Source organism: Ciconia boyciana, chromosome 2 (genome assembly GCF_034638445.1).
Source record: "Ciconia boyciana chromosome 2, ASM3463844v1, whole genome shotgun sequence".
Classification (NCBI taxonomy): Eukaryota; Metazoa; Chordata; class Aves; order Ciconiiformes; family Ciconiidae; genus Ciconia; species Ciconia boyciana.
Window position 1 is genome coordinate 112,271,124 of NC_132935.1, and position 21,337 is coordinate 112,292,460.

General features: G+C 38.1%; 1 protein-coding gene across 8 annotated transcripts in view; it reads right to left on the reverse strand.

The window, feature by feature from the left end:
• Window positions 1-4,156: 4,156 nt before the first annotated feature.
• CDK13 (cyclin dependent kinase 13) overlaps window positions 4,157-21,337 on the reverse strand; it is a 47,259-nt gene continuing 30,078 nt past the window's right edge. For 2 of the 8 annotated variants that reach the window (XM_072853559.1, XM_072853562.1), the window contains 8 exons: window positions 19,047-19,103; window positions 16,193-16,294; window positions 15,997-16,074; window positions 13,706-13,822; window positions 12,624-12,755; window positions 10,171-10,376; window positions 6,648-7,208; window positions 4,157-5,555 (listed from right to left, as the gene is read on the reverse strand). In XM_072853559.1, the coding sequence (XP_072709660.1) occupies window positions 4,699-5,555; window positions 6,648-7,208; window positions 10,171-10,376; window positions 12,624-12,755; window positions 13,706-13,822; window positions 15,997-16,074; window positions 16,193-16,294; window positions 19,047-19,103 (2,110 nt within the window). In that variant the 3' untranslated portion in view covers window positions 4,157-4,698. The remainder of the gene's footprint in view (window positions 5,556-6,647; window positions 7,209-10,170; window positions 10,377-12,623; window positions 12,756-13,705; window positions 13,823-15,996; window positions 16,075-16,192; window positions 16,295-19,046; window positions 19,104-21,337) is intronic. The other 6 variants (XM_072853567.1, XM_072853566.1, XM_072853560.1 and 3 more) reach the window with 6 other exon arrangements.

The following is a 21,337-nucleotide window of genomic DNA, read 5'->3' on the forward strand; positions in this document are numbered from 1 at the left end:
TCCTGAAAAGCTCACGGAACAGGTGCTGGAAACAGCAGCATCTTCTCACCACTGGAGGTGCCCGGTTCCCCTAACCGCGCCCCGGCACCATCAGTGCTTTTGCCGCGCCATCAGTGCTCGCGGGTACGCTACGCTGCACCCTGGCTCCTGCGCTAACCAGGAGCCCCGCGCTGGCAACAAGCGCTCGTACTGCCAGACCCTGCGGTTTTCCTTTGAAAAAGTACTGGAGCAGTAAATATTTTTTTCATGACTTGCAGAATTCTAACACACTGAAAATTATATTCATTTGGATACTAAAAAACCACCTCAGTTTAACCCAACGTTCTTTTGAAATGCCGTTTGATAAACCAGCGAGGGAAAACAATGAAAGACTTCAAGTTTTCATGTATTTTATTTACAGGCCGCACAATACATTTTATATACAAATGGCTTAAAATAACAAAGAGTAAGCAAGCTGAAGCATAACAGTTTGATTATTTTAAATTAGGTTGTCTTGAAATAGCTCCTGCAATAAAGTATTCTTCACCCTGATAAGCAAAAGTTAGTTTGATTTTAAGTCAACCCAAGGTCATTTCATTTTTAAATACAGAATTCAAATCAGTTTTCTGGTGATTCCTTAACTTCAGGACACACTTCCGCATATATAGAACATCCCAAAACTATCAAGAAGGGAAATAGCCAAAATTTCCCTATGTAAAAAACAGTGTAACAGAACAGACTGGAGAAACGTTGCATGTAACACACTTGCGTGTTTTATTAACGAAAAGAAGAATGCAAGAAATACATCTGAGATTTTTCTCTCCTGGGAACAGAATTCATGGTCTGAGATCTAATATGCCCGCAGACAAGAGGTATCCTATGTTACTTCAGTACTTCAGTTTTTACCGCACAATTATCTATTAAACTTACCCAACTGTAAACTTCACCAAAACTGAAACTGCCTCCTGCACCACACAAAAGGAGAAGAGCACTCAAAACCGCAAGGACTTACATTACAGCACTTATTGCCTCTGCTTCTAGAAAGCACCTTACACTTCCGTGGTATGGAGAAAATTTAACATAGACCATGTTTTATGGAAACATAAGAAAATATAGAAGTTTGCCATTTAAAAATTATTTTTCCAAGAAATTATATTAACATTTAAGGATACATGTATTTTTACACCTCTTCCCTAACACTGCTCCTTCTGTTCAAGATAACAACAACAACTAGCGATCCATGATAAAAGCTGTTTCCTTTTCCTTTGGCTGATTTTAAGTATTATAATAGTCTAAGCGTTTTAAGTCATGGTCATAGCAGTCCAGTCGTGCTCGCTTTCTTCCTCTTGGTATGGCTAAAGACCACTTAATATAAATAATGAAGTACTTGCCACTTGATAGTCCATGATTACAGTATTTTGCTATGTTTATTTAGAAATACAAACACACAACACTTACTTTTCGATGTAGTGTCCGGGTCTCTGTAGCACACTTTGGAATTGCAGCACAGAAAATGTAAACCCAAAGGAATAGGGGGGAAAGTAACAAAAGCCACGGCTCCACAGAAAAATAATGCGGTTTTCAGAATGTCTACTACTGCATCAAAAATGCAAGAGCCACATGATGTAAAATGCCAAACTAGTACAGATTCACTCTGCCGAGTGGAATTTGTTCAAAAGGGTAAAATTCTGAACTGACATAAGCACCTCGCCATGTGATTTAATTCAAGAGAAATTTTGATAGATAATACACAGGTCCAGTACAAATGAATGTGGACCTACAGTCCTTAGATCCGGCCAGTTCCCTGGCTGCTAACCTGCCCAGACACAGCTCCGGGGCCAGGGGAGCATGGCCACAGGGAGAAATCCTCCTGCCACGCACCCCAAGCGCTGCGCCGTAGAGGGAGGGCAGAGCTCCTTACCCACACGCAGCCCAAGTGCAGCCTCTACCTGCCCAGGAGGAAAGGCTGTCAGCAAAAGAGCCAAGAAGATCTCCCGGGTTGCAGAGAAGGTAATCTCTTCAGAGTTATCATATACAGAAATATGTTAACTTTCCCTCCAAATTATCCCAACACTGTTGTCCCAGGCAAATGTAGTGTTCAAAGTCACAGGCTAGTAATCCTTAAACTGAACGTGGGGAAAAGTCATTGTGCAGTACGCATCTGCCACAGTGTGCCAGAGTTTTGCTTCTGATTCATCTGGAAGTCAACAGTCTATTGCATCTCCTTCTCTCTCCTCATCGTCAGGATTATTCATGCTGGGTTTGGGGTTTTTTTTTCCACGGCCAAAGACTGAAATCCATTTTGGCAGAACAATGCAACATCAGAGTACTGCCAGCCTGTGAGGAAACTGCACTGTCGTCTACACATGCAGAGGGGACTGACTTCTCTGCATTAAATGAGGTGAACTAAATGACTTGAAAATTTACCTCCAAAAGGGAAGCAGTAGGAGACACAGCGTCTTCCTTGCATTTTTGTATTGGAAGTCAAATCATTTAGTCCTCTGAGATCTACCTTCCATTTGAACTTACCTGCTTTTTTAGCCAACTATCACCTGCAGTTACATTTGAAGTGCAGGAGAGTAACACCAGACTGCACATTTTTAGTGAAAGCAACTGCCTAAGAGCTTTCAAAGTCTTTTGCTTGATTCTAAAAAAAAGCAATCTGTGTGTATCACTGTGGGATGGTTTTTTTTAAGATTAGTAAACAAAAAGCCTTAGCTGACACTGTTCATACTAAATGACACTAATGATTTTTGCCTTTATAATTTTACTAGCAGAAAAATGCTACGGGGGTGTCCTTATTCAAGGAAAACTATCCAATGCACTGTCATTCACACATGAAGCTTTTGTTTTTCTTAAGCACAGGCTATTCAGGTCATAAGTATTTGTTTCTGACTGGGCCGCTTTTATTTTCAGATCGCAGGATTTTCTACTGTGCCTAGTGAAGGCAACCGTCAGACTTACAGGGACATCGTAAGCAGCACGACTCTCTCTCTGTTTCTCATTTGCCAGATCCTCAAACGCTACATAGTTAGCGAAGTGAGTTTCTCCATGCTCTACAATGTGGTAGTTAGCCATATACAAACCAGGACTTTCAACTAAAACAAAACAAAACACCAACAACTTTGGCTTCTATTCTGAAAATCCAAAAAGTCACTGACAAGACTACGTTTGTAATAGTGTAAGTAGAAATTTTACTTTTTAAAAAGTAATAATTAAACACTCAGTTACATAAGGTACCGATTTGTCAACTGGATAATCAGTTGGAAAATTGTTTCCAATATGGGCTTTAAAACATTCTTTTACGTACATGCAAAATATAACCATACCTCCTCTCTGCAGGAGAGAGACCACTTGTTGTCAAAGGAAAAAAAAACATGCTGGAAGTTGTAATTAATATGAGGAGTGGCTCTTGGTAAGAGTTTTAACTACAGTCATTTTATGAGTTGTTCAGAGAGACTCAATTCCAGTATTAAAATGTTCTGTGGAACAGCAGATATAAAATCAATTAATTGGCACAATAACAAGTTTACAGAGAATTAGAACTAGTGTCAAACGTTTTGCTGTTGCTTTAAATACTGGTCATTTTTCCTTTGGTTACTTCCTATAATGCAGTATTTGTGGTAAAAAGACGACAGTGTCAGCTTTTCACACAAAGTAAAGTAATTACTGCTGTTGACATTTAAGAGAAAAAACTATTTCATCACTTGGTAAGGACATATAAAGTATAGTTTATTTGGCAGAGGAACTAAAACATTTACTACAACTCCAAGAGGGAGCTGAGGAAAAACTACACTCTTCATTCTTCTCCTCACTTTCAACGTTTCTCATTAAGTTCAATTTGGAAATTATGATTTCATCACGATAAGATTAGGTCTCTAAATAACTGGCCCACCAGAAGTAAACAGCACAAGGTTATGACCTATTTGAGTTGCCTAGTATTATCTGAATTTTCATGTTAACTACCTAGGTTTAGGTATTATTTTCATATTGATCTATAAAGTACTTCCAAATTTTTGCAGACCTTAAGCTTACATGTTAAGGCACTTACCATTCAAGTAAAACAGTTTTTATATAAACAAGCCTGGGAGATGGAGAGAACATTTTACGAGAACATCCATTCTTTTTTTTTTTTCTTGAAAGAAAAAAAAAAAACATTGACCAAATATTTATAAAATTTTGCATCAAGAGAAAGGTTGTGTTTTATTATCTGAAATGAGCACAAAGTACACCTTCCACAATAACACTGAAAGCAGTGCAAAGACTGACAGTGACCTTTGACTAAAGGTAGTTCTGTAAAAAGAAAAATACCAAATAAATCAGTGCCCTGCTTTGATTGTTGTAAAATTTTTTTTTTTACATAAAAGTTGGTCCAAACTTACAAAAAAAGCACAAATGTGCATAGTTCAGAAGATCTGAAAGAGTGCCATAAAAAGCTGATGTCCCTAAATTTAGCATCCACTTAAAACTGCCAAAATACAAAATAAAATTCAGAACTAGAGTTTGTGAACATGTACAATCAATTCATCTAGTTTTCAGACAGCATGAATTTTAAGCATTTTTAATTTTTCCTACTGTATGCAAGACCCTTTTCCACATAAAAATAAAGCTGTTGAATTAACATTATTCAAGTCTGTTGAATTGCTGCTTTAAACTGCAGCTAGGGAAAAAAAAAAGTTTTTCCAGATAAAAATGATGTGCCTGAGGAAAAACAGATACTCAATATGGTAATCCTCTGCCTCGCCCTCTCACTGCAGATGTGCTAATGTGTCCCCTGTATCCTTGGGAATAGCCGGGTCCTTGGGCAGGAGAAGTCCAAGTCTGTCCATGCATGTGGCTAATGCCACTGGGATTTTCCTGTAAGTTACTTCCATAGCTATAGTTGTGCATCTTTGTGGGCAAAGAGTGCGTACTCTCTGGCCCTGCGGAAGCGTCACTGCTGCTCCCCAGAACCGGGATCGGGCCGTGGCTGTATTCAAACCTATGGTCTTTATCTCCACTAAAGAGCATGGGGCCAGTGTTGAGGTAAATGTCTCCATAACCAGTTACTGAGCTGGGAAAGGATTCCGAAAAGGCTGACGGAGGAGGGGCACCACCAGAGTGAGATGAAGCAGTACTGTAGTTATCCAAAGACTGAATATCCGAGTTTCCAAGGAAGCTCCTCCTTTCTAATGCTCCTGATGATCCGCTTCCTATTCCATCACTACTGCCATAATGGGCAGATGAGAAGGAAGATGATCCAAAGTTATCCTTGTAGTCTGGGCCTGTTACGTAGGAGTCTCTAGCCTGATAATCCACGCTCGTTTGTACTGGCTCCTCTGTTGTCGCCTGAGCTTGATGCTGAGCAAGCAGCTGCAGAAGAGCTGCTTTCACTCCTGCGTGAGGATCTGTTCCTGAAGAGTTAGTTATAGGCAAATGCTGGTTCTCTGTCCGATAATCAAGGTCTTCATCAGTGAGAGGCGGAGGCTCTGGTGGCTCTGGGGGACGCTGGTCTGGAGGCAAGATCCGAGGGCGTTCTTGTTCAGGTGTTCGATTTAGAAGCCTCATCTCGGACTGCCTAACCAAATCCTCTTGACCTAAGCAGATGAAAAAGAAAAGCTCTGGAATAAAAATACACAATAACAATGCCAGAAAGGAAATTACTCTTTCCTGGAACAATACAGAGGTTTGTTACTTCAATTCTCATTAACTTATTAGCTGAATTTATTGGTAGTTGGACAGATTATTTTGGAGAAGGCAACAGCTCATTTGCCTCAGGAGGGTGATGCAGGCTTCTCCTCAAAGTAAGATTATCAGGCAAGCAGTTAAAGAAAAACGGTACAAGTTCCTTAAAAAACCAAATGAAAACAAAACTCAAGCAACACATAAGCACTAGAAAATTCAAAGAAGGATCAGAAAAGATTTGCAAATAGGGATAAAAGTCTTGATGGACAAAAGGCCACCTATCAAGGAACAGCAAAACTTAAGGTTAAAAAAACACATGAACAAAAAAACCACCACCCAAAAAACCCTCAAAAAACACCCCCAAACCACCTCAGAATATTTCTTTCAACAGCTGCAACACCACAGAGCAATACATAAACCACCATATAATAAAATGGAAATAGCAATCCAAAAAGATCAACAACAGAGCTCTAAACTTTGAGAAGACTAAGGAAGCCACTACTATACCCCAATGGAAACCTTCAACCATGTGTGTTAGCGACAGTTATGGGTAACCACTTACAGAATTTGACACTAAGAAATTGCTCTAGTCAGCATTAAAACCAAAAATAAAATACCCTCTCCCCAAAATAGGCTTTACCTAAACACACAGTCAAAATTGGCAAATTCCATCTATGAATTTGCTAGAGGAGACTGTCTTCTCCACCACAAATACCACTAAGAAAACCCCAGACCCCCACAATAATGATCAATGTAACTGTTTCATCAGAAATACTACCAGCACTTGTATACCTCAGAGTAGGGATCATCTTTTGCTCTGCCTGCATGGCACCTATTACAGTAAGACACAAATTCTATGATTTAGACGTAAAACATGACAAAATCAATTTAATCATCTCTCCTATACTCAGACTCACACGGTTAACACGTCAACTCTTTATCCCTAAACTATTATGTCTCCACTGCTCGAGGTATCTGCTGGTTAGCAATAAAGACATTCATACCTGCAGATGTATATAATGACTTGATCAGATGTGGGTAGCCGGGTGCTGGAGATTCCACGTCATCCCGGCTGACAGACACAGGAGTGGTGGGCTCTGGAGGCTGCCTGAGTTGTAATGACATTTCATTTCCTGATCCGTTTTCCTTCTCCTCCAACACAAAATCTTTTTGTTTTGTTTGCTGAGCCTTTATTAACTGAGACAACAGAACAGCAAATGCACTCTGTACAGCTGCCTGGGCAGCATCAGTCTCAACTTTAGGCTGACTCAGCTGAGCAGGTGGTACAGGAGGCTGTGTGACGGTCGGCTGTTTTAGAGGCTCCTGTTCCGGCAGTGGTGGCGGAGGCGGCGGCGGCTGCTGCTGCTGTTCTGACTGTTTTTCACCTGCTGACAAAATTCCAGCAGGAAGATTTATTTTATTTAGTTGCTGCTGAGTCTCTGGGTTTACCTTAATATTCAACACTTGGGCAAACTGTGCCAAACTAACACTTGTTTTAGACTGTAGCAGGTTTAGCAGGATTGCCACTTCATTCTGGTTTAACTGCTGTCCAGTGCTTGTTTTTGCTAAAGACAAAAAAGGTGGTTTTAAGTATTATTTAGAACTGGCATATTTCAGAAACTCAAAAGTAAAACTAATCTAGCACGGCTGACACAACTGGCAAAGCATGGACTTGGACAACATAGAAATGGAATGCTTTTACATATTAACTGCCTTTGGGGGAGTATCTATAGGAAATGGAATAGTAAGATCCAATATAAAGAAAGTGACTTCCAAGGTGTGTGCACATGCACTTGGACAGATGAGAAACATCAAGCTGAAGCTCAATTTTCCACAATACAACTAAGCTGGGGCTTAAGGCCACCTGCTTTAGGCAGCTGTAAGATTTCCAATTCCCGCAAAATTTCCTATCTTTGACATATCACATCCTTCTGTTAAAAAGTGGCCATCTGCAAAACGCATTTCCAGTCATATTCTGGCCCACTCTAATTCAGCATCTGGATTCTAACACCTGCTCAAGTGACCAGGCTCTAGGTGACCCAGAAGCTAGCGGTATAAATGCAAAAGCAAGTGCTGAGTTTGAAGGACAAGAAGTCAATCACTGAGTAGCAGGAAAATGCAGGTTTGTGATGATATACAATTTCTTCAATGAAATGGAGTTTGCCACAAATAAGAGGAGGTTACGATGATGCAGGGGAATATGAATAAGGAAGTCAGAATATCGAAGTAGTTTCTTAGTTTCAAACACCCATTGTGGTAGTTTATTTTGAAAGGAGAAGTGAAGCAGCATGGATTTCAACATGCCCTATGAGTGGATGACTTAGAGAAGAAAGTGGTTAAAAATTAAAAAATGAGCGTGTGTGACTGTGCTGGGCAAAGCCCTGAGTATTTTTAACCCAGATCAACACAAACACATTCTGTCCTCTTCTATCCCTGCCATTCTGCTAATTCACCATTACATGACCAATAAAAAATGGTCACACACACACAAAAATATTAAGTATTTGCCTTGCAAGACTAAGAGCAGCACAGCTGGAAAGTGCTGCAAAACCCACAACCCACTACCCTACTTGTGGATGTGCACCAGGATACAAGCACTTGGAACCTACTCAGGCAGGATCCAGGGACTTCAACAATTTTATATATTTATATAAATATTAAAATAAAACCACCTTTTATTTGGCAATACGGAAAAAAGCATCATTTCTAATGCCTTGTACTGCTGGTTCTCACTCAGATTTCATGCTTAACAGTTGATTTTGTAACATCTGAGGATGGTATGCTCAGCACTCAAACTTCTCTCAGATTCTCAGTGAAAATTCAGCATAAAAATGCCAAACAGGGAAACTAATCTACCTATTTCATGCTCTTTGGTTAGTTTCAAGTCCATTCCAAGAGCAAACTGTATTCTGGGAAATCTGGCAGTTTCTACCAGAACAAATTACTGAGCTCTACATAGCTGCTGTTAAATTGTAAGGTGCAATAACCAGGGGTCCCATTAATGAATCATTAGCAATTGATCCAAGGTGTTTTTAACCTCTTCTTTTGGGGTGCTCAGAAACAAATGCAACAGTTTTGTTCAAAGCATGCATTTGTACATGGAGTTCTTTAGCGTGCCTTATTGATGATATTACCTAAGGTGCATTATGGCTTCCAGAAGTGTTTTGCTTAATACAGAAAACACCTCTATGCTGAACTATCTGAGCTCCAATGAAAATTAAATTGTCTTCTTTTCTACCTAGATATATTTTTCTATGTACATATGGGCAAACAGCAATATAGGTCTGAATGATTCCTTCTCTATTTGTTTAGTCTATTTTGCATGGTTAGTATTAACGACTAATAAACATAGGAGTCTCTCATTGGGCTACCTGTTATAAAAGCACAAAGAAAATAACTACTATCCTTTGGACTCTTTAAACTTCTATACAGTTTTCATTTGCAGGGGAAAAAATTTTAAGGGCTACAGAAAGTCATGCTTGAAAATGCTGCCAAAACTGTAGCCTAAACATACGGAGTGGCAGAAGCTCACAGTTGGCTTACAGTGAGAAACAGGATGAACAGGAGCAAGAGGCAATAAATTGCAATAAAGTATGAGCAAAAGAACTATTTTCTATATATGTTTGCACAGAGTATTTGGAGTTCTCCTCTATTGTTAAATGGAGAGTTGACTCATGATGGTTAGTGTTAAAGAATTTTCAGGCTCTGTGAATGCATTTATTGTTTTTCTTCAGCTGAACTCCTGTATCAGTGCCATTGGATTTACGGTCACTTTGCACAATCAAAAATGGTCTAAATTAAACTTATCAGATATCCATTTGGTATTGTTACTCTGTATATTTCTACATATTATGAGGGAACTATCACCTATATTACCGATACACCTATATTGAGTATCTCAAATGGTGTCCACATAGAAACCATTACTTTACTCTTTATATTATATTCATAAAATTAGTCTCCAAAGCAAGATACTTCGGTTAAGTTTCAGAATTAATGGCCGTACAATCTACAGAGGTAGCTACTTCTTGTTATACTAGATTTTGGGGGTGGGTGGCGTGTTTTTTTTTTTTACTTGGTTCAGCCCCAACAACTTGGAAAGCTGAAGACTAACATAACATGCAGAGGGAATCTGTTTCATTTGAAATTATGATTGTTCTAAAATCTCCCTTCTGATCAGTTTATCAATACCAATACAGCTCCTCCAATCTATGGAGATTGTGAGGAACTTAGAGCAGCAGCTGGCTTGTGGGATTACAGAATAATTATAGATGAGCAAGAGATAAAATCCCCTCAAAATACAGAGCAAGGTAGTTGCTCTGACCAGATTGAAAAATTAAGTAAAACTTAAAAGGAACACCTAGTTTCCAAAAGCAAAGGTAAATCTTTTGTAACAAAGATTTAACTTACAATACTGTTCCTCCCTCAAGAATCCAGGAGACGTCAGTACTCTGAAAATAACATCTAAAATTTCTAGAGGTGCAATCCAAGTAGAAGGTAATTATAAGAACTGAAAATATTACTGACCAAGTGCTACACTAGAGTTGCCCTGAGTTTTGAGTTGGGAAGAAGTTTGCATGCCTTGTGGGGTGTTAGTTCTGCTCTCATCCATGCCTAGAGACAGATCCTTCCTAGGGACTTTAGTTGCTGTTGAGTCATCAGTCATGCCCATCTGCTTCTGTCTTCTGCGTTTCTTACTCCACAGCTCATGGCAATCCTGCCACAAAGGAAGGCTGCAAAGAATGATTAGACACATTAGTTTTATCCCAGAATATTTTTTTTTTTTTTTAAACCATGTTGGTAAAATAAATGCTCAAATTATACATAATGTAACTTTTGAAAGATGAACCTACTGGAACTCAGAAATACATCAGAAAACACCCAAAGCCAGCAAAATCTCAGATCTGCTTTTTCTGGCTGAAAGCTCTTAACTGATTGCCTATTTCAGAAGCACAGGTCCCTCTGGCAGAAAAGGGGAACACGTATCTTAAAAGGAGAATCAATGTTACTTTCTTGCATTCACACTTATTAAAAGCCTAATTATTTGTGTAATTCAAGACTTCCAAATCAATACTGCACAGTTGCTATAAAATAGAATTTGCAGAGTAACAGATAACAGAGTTATCAAAATGAAAGTTGTTTTTTCCAGGGTCCAGGTGACCAATTCCTTTTGCCTACTACCACCTCATGAGGTCAAGTATTTGTTGACAGTAACAGACATGGCTGTCTAGTATTCATAGTTGTACAGCACAGACAACCAAGAAGGGGGGGGAGAGGGAGAAGAAAAAAAAAGTTGGAGGAATAAATAGCACTTGACACTGGCAAAGTTAGGATACTAGGAAGAACAAGGGATATCCCAGTCCTTCAAGACAGATAAAAGCAGAGGCAAAAGTCTCCTAAGGAAGTAATCTGCCACCAGTTCTGTCCTTCCATTACTGTTCCCTGCAGGCATCCCAATTCTGATTTCCTGAGAAACACAAAGACCCATCCCATAGATAATGGAAATACTGAGACAGGCAATAAAAATAGTGCCTTCTGTTTTCCTATTACATATTAATAACTGAGCAGTTCCCTCACCCAGGAACATGGAAAACTTAGGTGACAGATGACAAGAACCACTGGAAAGGCAATTATGACAACTACTTCCTTTATTCTCTCCCTCCGCATACCAGGTCAAAGACCTGCCAAGCATTTAGTCAAAAACAATTGGAAGCAAGAACTCATTGTGAGAAGTATCCTACAGCCCTTGCAATCAGCACTGTCACTTTCTTTGAATGAACAGCTGTTTCTTCCCAAAGCAGAACTTTAGTCTTTCAAGAGAACAGTCAACACTGTGCTGTGTGTGCTCTGTCAGAAGTGAGTGTGGTTCCTCTTAATTTTTAAAAGGACACCAATGACTAGTTTGTTTTGAATTTCCATATATCAGCTTCTAGAATGGATGCACTACCAAGCCCCTGAAAAAACACAAATTTCTTCCCATTCACTTACTTTAAAATGCATATTAGCAACATGCTGTACAAGTGGTTCTGAGATTTTAGTGAATAGCCTAAGATTGCTGATTACTGATATTCAGACAGTGATATATATAGTCATATTCAGGCAATGAAACCTCTTAGCCTCATGTATCAGCAGCATTAGTAACAACCATGTATATGTAACAGGTAAGCCTCGAAAAATTTTTAATAAAGTTCTTAGATAAAACTCAAACATTTTCCCCAGTTGGTCATCAATTAAAAAGAAGTCACTACAGGCTGCCTTGAAGGTACAATTTACTCAAACAATATTAAATGTTCTATGTTCTTACAGCTGTCTTTAGGGAAGAACAAAACCTGCAGATTCTGTAATACCTTTTCATTGTTTTCCTCAGGGCCTGTTCCAATATGATTTGTACTGATTAAAATGACAATTAAGACACTGCAAAAACCCCACTGGACATTGGAATACATTTCTTCTCAGAGAAACCGACAGAAAAAACCCTGCACAAAGTATTTCACTTCTGCCTGCAAAACCAAGAATCTCATCTGGCACAGGAAATGATTTATGGTATTTCACTTTAACTCTCAGGTACCTTTGCAGAATTCTATACCCAGTGTCATTCTACCATCAAATAAGGCAATTCAGATTCATGGAGGACCTCAAAACCCTTGGAAAAAGTAGACACTGATAAATAGAGATAAAATGGTTTTTCAACATTAGAAGCATTCACATAAGAGTATTTTTTTTAAAGGTACAAACTCAGTAACTAGTTCTAGGAATAACAAATGAAACAGTTCTCAGATCTTCACAACCACTGGTATCATGGTGTAAGAGTCACTCAGCTGCACAACCATTTTAGTGCAGAATCACCATTAAACAACTGTATCTATCAACATTTTTGTTCTGCTACCATCTACTTTAACTGAAACACAATGAGCTTAATGAAATCAGTGCATGTTCACATTTTGTAGAGGTAAGGACCATTACCAAAGGAAATTACTTACTCTGGAGGAGGCATTTTAGATGGTTCCACATCTCGCAGAAACTCACACTGAAGAGCTTGTTCGGCTGTGCAGCGCTTGCTGGGATCCAGAGCAAGCATATAATCGAATAAATCTAATGCAGCTGGTGGGATGCTACAAAAGACAAAAATGAAGCATTACATTTTTATTTTGAATCACACTTCTGTGCAAAATTTTAATAAACACATCCCTTCCAAAATAACTGATCATTATGTCATCAGCTAACTTCCATCCTAACAAAACCCACTCACAACTTGAGTTTGGTAGTAAGAGGCAGAGATAAACTTCACCTTTTATCACCTGTGCAAGCATATAACCCAAGATTTCTTTCCTCTGTGTGGTTTAATTGCTTGAAGCATTGTCCTTACAAAAAAAAAACACCACCACCTTTTTAAGCCAAGACTATATTGTTACTCTACACTTTGGAATTTAGCACCTGGGGAGTTGCAGCTTTGATTGGTCCATGGACAATAATTCTATTGCTTTAAAGATGTAAGTCTCATTAGTACGAACAGGATGATACATTTCTCCTGAAACCCACAGTAACTGAAGGAGGGGAACAAACCCTTTAAAAGAAGCTTACAGCTGTTTTCCATAACTTTCACATGTGATATTTGCACAAAACTAGTCCAGTGGTAGTACTTTAGAAAACACGGTTCAGATAACTCCTCTGTGTTGAATGAATTTATGACCCAAAAGACCGTAATGTTAACCAGACTACATATTTAGCTTTAGCCAGTTGTCCTAATAAAACACAATTAAGTACTCTGAGCTGTTTTTTGGACAGGGACAACAAGCAGGTGTACCAATCATGGAAAACAAATGTTTCCTTAGGTGAAAGCTGACAGGTGGCTGACATTTTAGGGCCTTCTTCCCTTTTCTTGAAGCTCCTATTAAATAAGGGTTAATACAAGCTCTGTGGGTATCATGGGAAGGATAAGAACCTAAAGCCATTTTTCTTTACACTTAATCTATGTTCATTCTCCAGAAAATAGTGAAGTTCATAAAGTCTCCAGGAAAACTGAATGCTATTACAGTTGACTAAACTAATTCTTCATCCTTACAAAGCAAACTCTTCTCTCAGTTTTCGACGATACTGCTTCTTTGGTTTCATTGTGTTGAAATAAGCTAATTTTATAACATCAGGCCACACTGCTGGACAAGGACTCCCGCAAATTCGGCTGTATGAAAAAGAAGGGAAAAAAAGGGTATGAGATCCAAAACTACAAGTGAGCACAGCTGTCATTTTATTCTTCCACATACAGTGAATACAAAAATAATTTTTAATTTTAACGTTCAGTTTCTTTTAGCTAAAATTTCTCTACTGTCCATTGCCCAGCACCATTAAATAATGGCGAATTGTCTACGAAAGGTAATCACCCTGCACAGACTAAACTTACTTTAAGAAGTCCCCTGTTTCTGCCTCACCCCATCCCAGGCATCCTTCACAGAAATGTTTTGAAAAACTTAACCGACTATGTCTGGACAGTACTCCAGGTATTTGACTTGGAGAACTGGATAGCCCAGCTTTAGAGTGCTAATTAACTTTTACTTCCTTAGCTCCCAATGCCAGTGAAGAAAGATACACCAAATGGCTGAAAAAGCACTTTTCACTCAGAATTTAGTTGACACTGAAGAAGGCGGGGAAAAAAAACCCAAACAACTCAGTAAGGCCTAAGGACAGAAGCAAGATCCAACCACTAGAAAACCTGTATATTTTGTACTTCAATTATGAGTTTTATGTCTCAAGCCTCATCTCCACAAATGGAGTTCCCATAGTCTTATTCCTCCCCCTCCAGCTCCACCCATTCTGTCCAACCAAGGATGGCTAAGCACAGGTTGACCAGCACCACACTTCTGAGCAGAAGAAATAGAGGCATTTTACTGAACATGCAAGGTTTCAAACTCTGATGCAGGCAGGGATAAAAGGACATTTTGCAAATACATTTCCCTAGTTCACCCCTCCCATTTATTAGACTTAAACGGTTAGTCTAATAGATCATTAGGTCTCTTACTTATGCCCCGAATGCTATGCAAACCAATCTGACTTTATGCTGGTTGGGGTATGTAACTTTCAGGAGGGAAAAGAAAAATAATAAATCTATCTTTTCCTATCAGAATTTACTTCAGGTCTATCTTTGAACATTAAAGTTCGAAAGGATAAATGTAGAGTTGTTTGACTGTAACATGATGGTGGTAGAGATGTTGATAAAATTGATAAATTACATTTAAACAGCCAAAAATGCATAGCATCAGTGAAGAGGAAAAATGAGCTACAAACAGGAGCTTCCAGAAGGAGAAGGAAATCGCAAAATTCTAGTTTGCTGTACCAGAGGTACAACGCAAAGAGGAAAAAACTTCAAATGACTGCACTGTGATGTGCTTCAATGCCATCTAGTGCTCAAAAGCAAAAGTTTCCCAACTCACGAGTTTAGTTCTCCTTATGCTGAGAACGATGACTGATATGCTTTGCAGCTCCTAAAAACTTCATTTTTCTAGGCCAGCTAATAACACATTACACAGAAACATGCTACTGTTTAATCTGTTTTGAAAAATATCTCAGTATATAACTTTGTAATATTTTTTATTAATTTAATTTTAAAAATAATGTTGACCATTTAACTGTTCAGGTTCTATAAGTTCTGTAGGACTCACCCTCTTTTCCCCTTGTTTCTAGGAAGAGGACCTCTCCTCACTTGATATAGTCAATTATGATATCAGAATCAAGAGCAATTTTTGCTTGCTGAATAAAGGGGGAAAAAAAGATGCTCTGGTTCCACTGAGTTAAACACATACCATTCTATGATTTATTGAGATAAGGAAAGAAACAGAATTTTTACCTCCATAAAGTGTCTGGTAGTTTGTAAGGGAACAGAAATATTCCCACAAAAATAATAAAGCCCAGGTGTGTATGTGGAAGGCTTGAAACAAGAACTCAAGGCCAGTAGCATGCCAAGTACCTACTCCTCCCAAATCCCACTTGTCCTTATTATGGTCCATGTTTTCATTTCGATTTTTTGCAAGGAAGTTGTAACATTATCTTAAAAAATAACAGGCATTTTAACTACTCTCTCTTTACAATTTCAGTAATAGGCAACTCCAGCTGCTCTACAAAAAACCCTCTTACTATTCAACTGTACATTGCTACAACTACAGAATACTCACAAAAAAACTTTCTCCATGTCCAAGCAAAAGTCACTTGCTTTACATGTCACTCAAAACCTCTAACATCTCACTCACGGCAATAACCAAGTACTTGTAAATGTTTGCAGTGCTTTATCTCAGATTTTAACACTAACAAAAGAAACCTGACAGTTTATGAGGCACCTACTGTGTGGTAGTGCTTGCAAGTTACCTTATAAGTTCCAGTTGAGCAAGTTCTTGATTTGCTTGAAATATTGGTTTTTTTGTAAAAAGTTCACCCAGGATGCAGCTGTAAAACAGTTTTGCACAATTCCATCACTATGGCTTTCAATATAGATTGATAGAAACATTTAAGATTTATTTTTGGCTTGTTTTTATGCTTGCTACACTCTGTACCAAACTCTTACCCACAGCTCCAGACATCAATAGCTGGCGTGTATCTTTCTTCTCCAAGCAGAAGTTCAGGAGGCCGATACCATAATGTAATAACTTTGTTGGTATATGGTCGGCTGTTGGGGGGAGGAAAGAGAGAGGACTATCATTTTACTATGATCTCATTTCTGAAAAAGTGATATTTTGAGGACTTTACTTCTGTGGTGCTGTTTAAGAACAGTACAATCTTCCACTCTCTTTTCCTAATTTTTGTCCTGCAAAGCTGCAACTGCAGAAAAGCAAACACAACCGTCTGACCAAGGCTATCAAAGGACAGATTGAGGATATAAATAATAATCACAAAGCCATCTCGATGCTATGTGAATCCTGTATCTCAATTATTATTCAGATAGCAATACTGTATACTTATTACATTGCTAGTCATTTCAGGAGAAGGACCTGCTTGGATAAAACAAGTAATTTCTGGGCAACCATTGATTATTAGAATACTGAATATAGGACCTCTACAAGCATTCTGAAAGGAAGAAAAAAAGTCACTTTCCCCTGTGTAAGCAGGAGCAAAAGAGACAAAGCCTTTTTCTTGAACTACATCCTTCAACAATTTTGATTCTGAAGCCTGGAACGTTTCCAATATCTTCCTGTATTTCACAACACCTTTAATTCTCTACAGCTCTAACAATAAGTTTTAGTCACTGGGAATAATCCTTTCCACCCTCATACTAAGGTAAGGATTTCCATTATCTTAGGCACACATTTTTTGTGGACAGGCAGAGATACAGCATCAACAGTTCAGAATGGAAGGCAGAAAACAGATGTTAGGTTTTGGTTTTGTTTCAACCAGGGTATCTTAAAAGTGATCCCAAAATTCTTTCAGTTTTAAGAATTCACTCTTACCAACACGAGGTAACTCCAAATAGAAAGCAGAGTAACATTAAGCGCGGAGTTTGAACAACTGTAGCATAAAGTCTAACAAGCTCTTATAACATACTCAGCAGTACAGGTATCATTTCTGCAAAATCACCCGAGTCTTTTTTTCATTAAGAAACTCCCCAATTCATTTTAAAATTGTAGTATGTTTTTGGAAACAATCCCATCATTTATCATATTTATCTCTGAAGTATGCATTCCTCTATGAAATGTTTACATGGTATGGACTTTCTCTACAGATACACCACTCATATATTAGTATATGGTGCTTTTTATTTGAACAGATGTTTTCTTACACAATCTGTCATATCTCCTACTCCAAACATATTAAATCCACCAGAATAACATTTAAAGGAGCACAACTACAACAACTGATGGGAATTTACTTAAAATTAAATTTTTATTTCCTCCCCATCACGCTCCTACTAAATTCTGTACCCTTTTGAAAAGGATATAATTCTAAACAACAGTAAAACAAATGTAAAATACATGAATTTAAAGCAGCAGCTATTATACACTTGTTGGTATACATTAATTATATCTGTTACTGCAGGTCAGAAGCTACTCAGAAAACAAATGACAAAAGAATTGTCAAAAATCTGCTAATGAGATTCTAATTATCCTCCCAAGTTCAACAGGCAATTCTATTAGCTAGGACAATTACATTTTAATCTCGGTTTCATTTATGTATAATGGTATAATAATGTTGCTGGTTGATATATAGTAAAATCTGTTATTTGCACTATAAAGACACTGAACTTTCAATCGTTCAATTCTTAATGAACAGTTAAGTTTTACAAGCAAAATTTACATTAATTTAAAAACAGACATTAAAAAAACCCATGGTAAACCAGAGGAAAAAATATTAGGTCAGTTTGGTGCACGTTAAAATAAGAAGGTAGGATGGCATCAATCCCTTTTATTATAAGTACATCCAAAACAAAAATTAATTACCCAGCAGCTGCTTAAGATTATCTTACCCTGCTACTATACTCAACAGTTTTCATAACTGTACTTAAGCATATGTTCCTGAAATAACAGCTCAGAAGACAGTGAAACTAATGCTATCAGGTTCAACAACAAGCTCAGAGCTCTGTGAGAAAACAATAATCTCATAAAGCTAACATTATGGATATTATTTCCCAAATTAGGCATGCAGAAATCAAAGTAAGCTCAGGTAACTAATATTCTCTTTATCCAACCACCCGATGTACATACTAGCGTAATGAACATTCAGCCTGAATTTTGAAAACCCAGTTCCACATGACAAACACGTGACATTACAACATGAATACTGAAGTTCTTAATCATAAAAACTGTGCACCTGTTTCCTGGAGTACAAGCATAACGAAGCCAAGAACAACAGAAGCACAAGTCACAAGAAGTTTCAGAATAACTTTTATTTAAACTTGTATCTCTGTTTCCAGTAGATTCAACAGCACTGACTGCCTGAAGAATACAATTAACTTCTTAAAATGTAAGGTTAAATCTTACACAAAAGTAATGCTTTTTGAAAAGAAACTGTATACTAATTTGTGTCAGCAAAAAAATTTTGCTTTCCCTAAATAAACTTTTCCCAGGTATACCAAAAGAAAGAATATACTTTAGGTTTACAGGACCAGAAACTAATAGTAAAAACCTACATATTGATGCAACCTACTTAGGACTGCAACTCTTCATTTCCAATCAATATATGGCCACTCTCTACAGTTATTTATCCAGAACACTTGGAAAAGCAATACACTTGCACAAAGAGAGCTTTGTGTTTTTATGCAGTGTAAGACAACATGCACTTCTTTCCATTTCCTAAGCAATTACTTGTATTACAGCACAACATCTCCTCTAAACAGAACTGTCTTCTTTTCTGGCCCTCAGAATACTTGGACTTATGCAAAAAGATTAAACTTCTGAATGCTTTTTCACAGTATAATGATATCTTACCTTTCTTCAGAGTTGTACAGCCGAGCAAGCCCAAAATCTGCAAGCTTTATCTGCCCTCTGGTGGAAAAAGCAAAGAATTATTTAGTGGTTAATCCTGTTAGATATCCTCCCCAAAAATCAGGTGAAGTTTGAGATTGAGACAGCTGCAACTGATCTTCACTAAACCACATAAATGAGGAGGCAATGCCTTACAATCTATGCATCTCTTCAGTAAACAAATACACTAACTTACTGAATAGCAAAGTAAGCAAAATTAGGTATGCTCCTCAAACGGCATTTACTTCACCAGATGTTAGTAAAAATTTAGGTGTATACTGTAAAGTATTCAAATCGGTAACTCCGCAGAAAAAAACTGAAGGAGGAAACTGCTATTTTCTCATGCCTTACTGCTAGCATAAGCATTTGTACAACAAACAACTATCAGCAGTCGTACTTCCTTCTAGGAAGCCATCAAAGTCCTCTTCTGCTCTTGTAAAGTTTAAATACAGCCTTTAAATCAGGGTGACTGACCAGATCAGGGCTTCTATTTTTGCCAGCAGCCAACTTGCTGAATGACACAACCCTTAACCCCTTCTTGAGTTTTCCCATATATGAGGGGAAGAGAAGAAGATACAGAGTTCTTGCCTGGCAGTTTCCACAGCTAAAAGCCACTGCTCAATGACCAGAAGCCCCCACCATCTGTAAAGTCTGGATGATTTAAACATAAAGCTATCTGCAAGCTTCTGTAATACATGAAATGAATGGTGGAACCTTACATGGGGTTTTTGTTTTTCTGTACTTAAGAGCTTTTAGAACTCCCATCACTTTCAAATACATGCAAATGTCACTTTCAAATAAATTTTATTTTATCAAATTAGGGCAACACTTGCTGATGTGTGTAAGAATGACCATTTTGTCATTCTTAATGAAGACTTCTTAATGATAATAAAATAAACAGGTTATAGTTTCCATTCCATTTTTCCCCTCAGATGTGTGCTTGGAATTGCTGTAACACTTGGAGAAGCCCCATAAAACAAAGAAATGTTCCCCTCAAATTTACATGCTTATTCCTCAGAGCACATTTATTTGTGGAAGATCAATGAATTTTTGAGCACAGACATTTAAGTTGTGTATCTAAAAGATATATAATCCATGTGTTTGGCTTCAGGCTGTAACTGGTAATGGGATTTTAGAAACATTGGCTTAAAATAACTCAGATCAACTATCAACTTTTTCTTCTTCCAGTGGAAATGTCTAAGGATGCTCAAAAAATATCCTAGGGAAAAAACTCTGTATCCTGGATTGGAGAGAGCACAGTACAACAGAAAGCTCCACCTCTACCATAATGCACTCTTCTCCACTGTCAGGTTACACCTCAGCTTCTGAATTCCTAAAGGTGTACAGAGACAGCACCACCGCTGGAGATTAGCAGGCTAGCAAGATTAGGTGTGTGGGCACAGTGAGTGATGTGGAGGCATGTGTACATCTGTTTAAAAGTCTGTATCATAATCTAGCAAAACTGCGGTGGGATCCAGAGCTGAAAATAGTCTAATGTTAGTTTGTTATAAGAAAAAAAGGAGGAAAAAAATGGAAAATTTGATTTGGAGAAAGCTCGGACAAAACTAGGGCCTTACCAAAAGAGGCCTTTGATCCATTTTGCCCAGTATTTCGTCTCCAACAGCAGCACTAGATTTTTAGGGAGAAATGTGAACCTGCTCACTTTGGGGCTCATCTTCCTTGTACTTAACCACCACCCACGATCATTGTGTTAAGGATGCCAAAACAGATATTCCTGTCTATTCCGCTTAGCAGGTATTAATGATCCTGTCCATGAACGTGTCTCATCTTTTTGAATCTCTTGACACTACCTGGAAAACCTCCTGTGACAACAAATCCCAGAAGCTGACTACCTGCTCTGTAAAGATACTCTCTTTTGCCTTGCTCTTACAGTTGCTCCCTGGTTTTAGTACTGCTGGATTTGAAGAACAACAGTTCGGTACTGAAGTTGTCCGCTATCTTCACATAGGCTTTCTATTTGCTGCTGTTGCACACTGAACAAAAGCACGTTTACTAATATGATTTATAATTACAAGTGGTTAAAGAAGTAAGAAACAAATTCTTCTCCCCATTTGATTATGGGTATAACTGCAAGCCAAAGCATGTTTGAACATGTGTGATGGAGTATTCTTTTAAAGCATTATCCTGACTGATGAAGAAGAGGACCTCAGAATTACGTCACGAAGAACCAGCCTAGCCACGCTTCATCTTGAAATGAGATGGCAAAAAGAATACACGTCAAACGCTTATGTCCT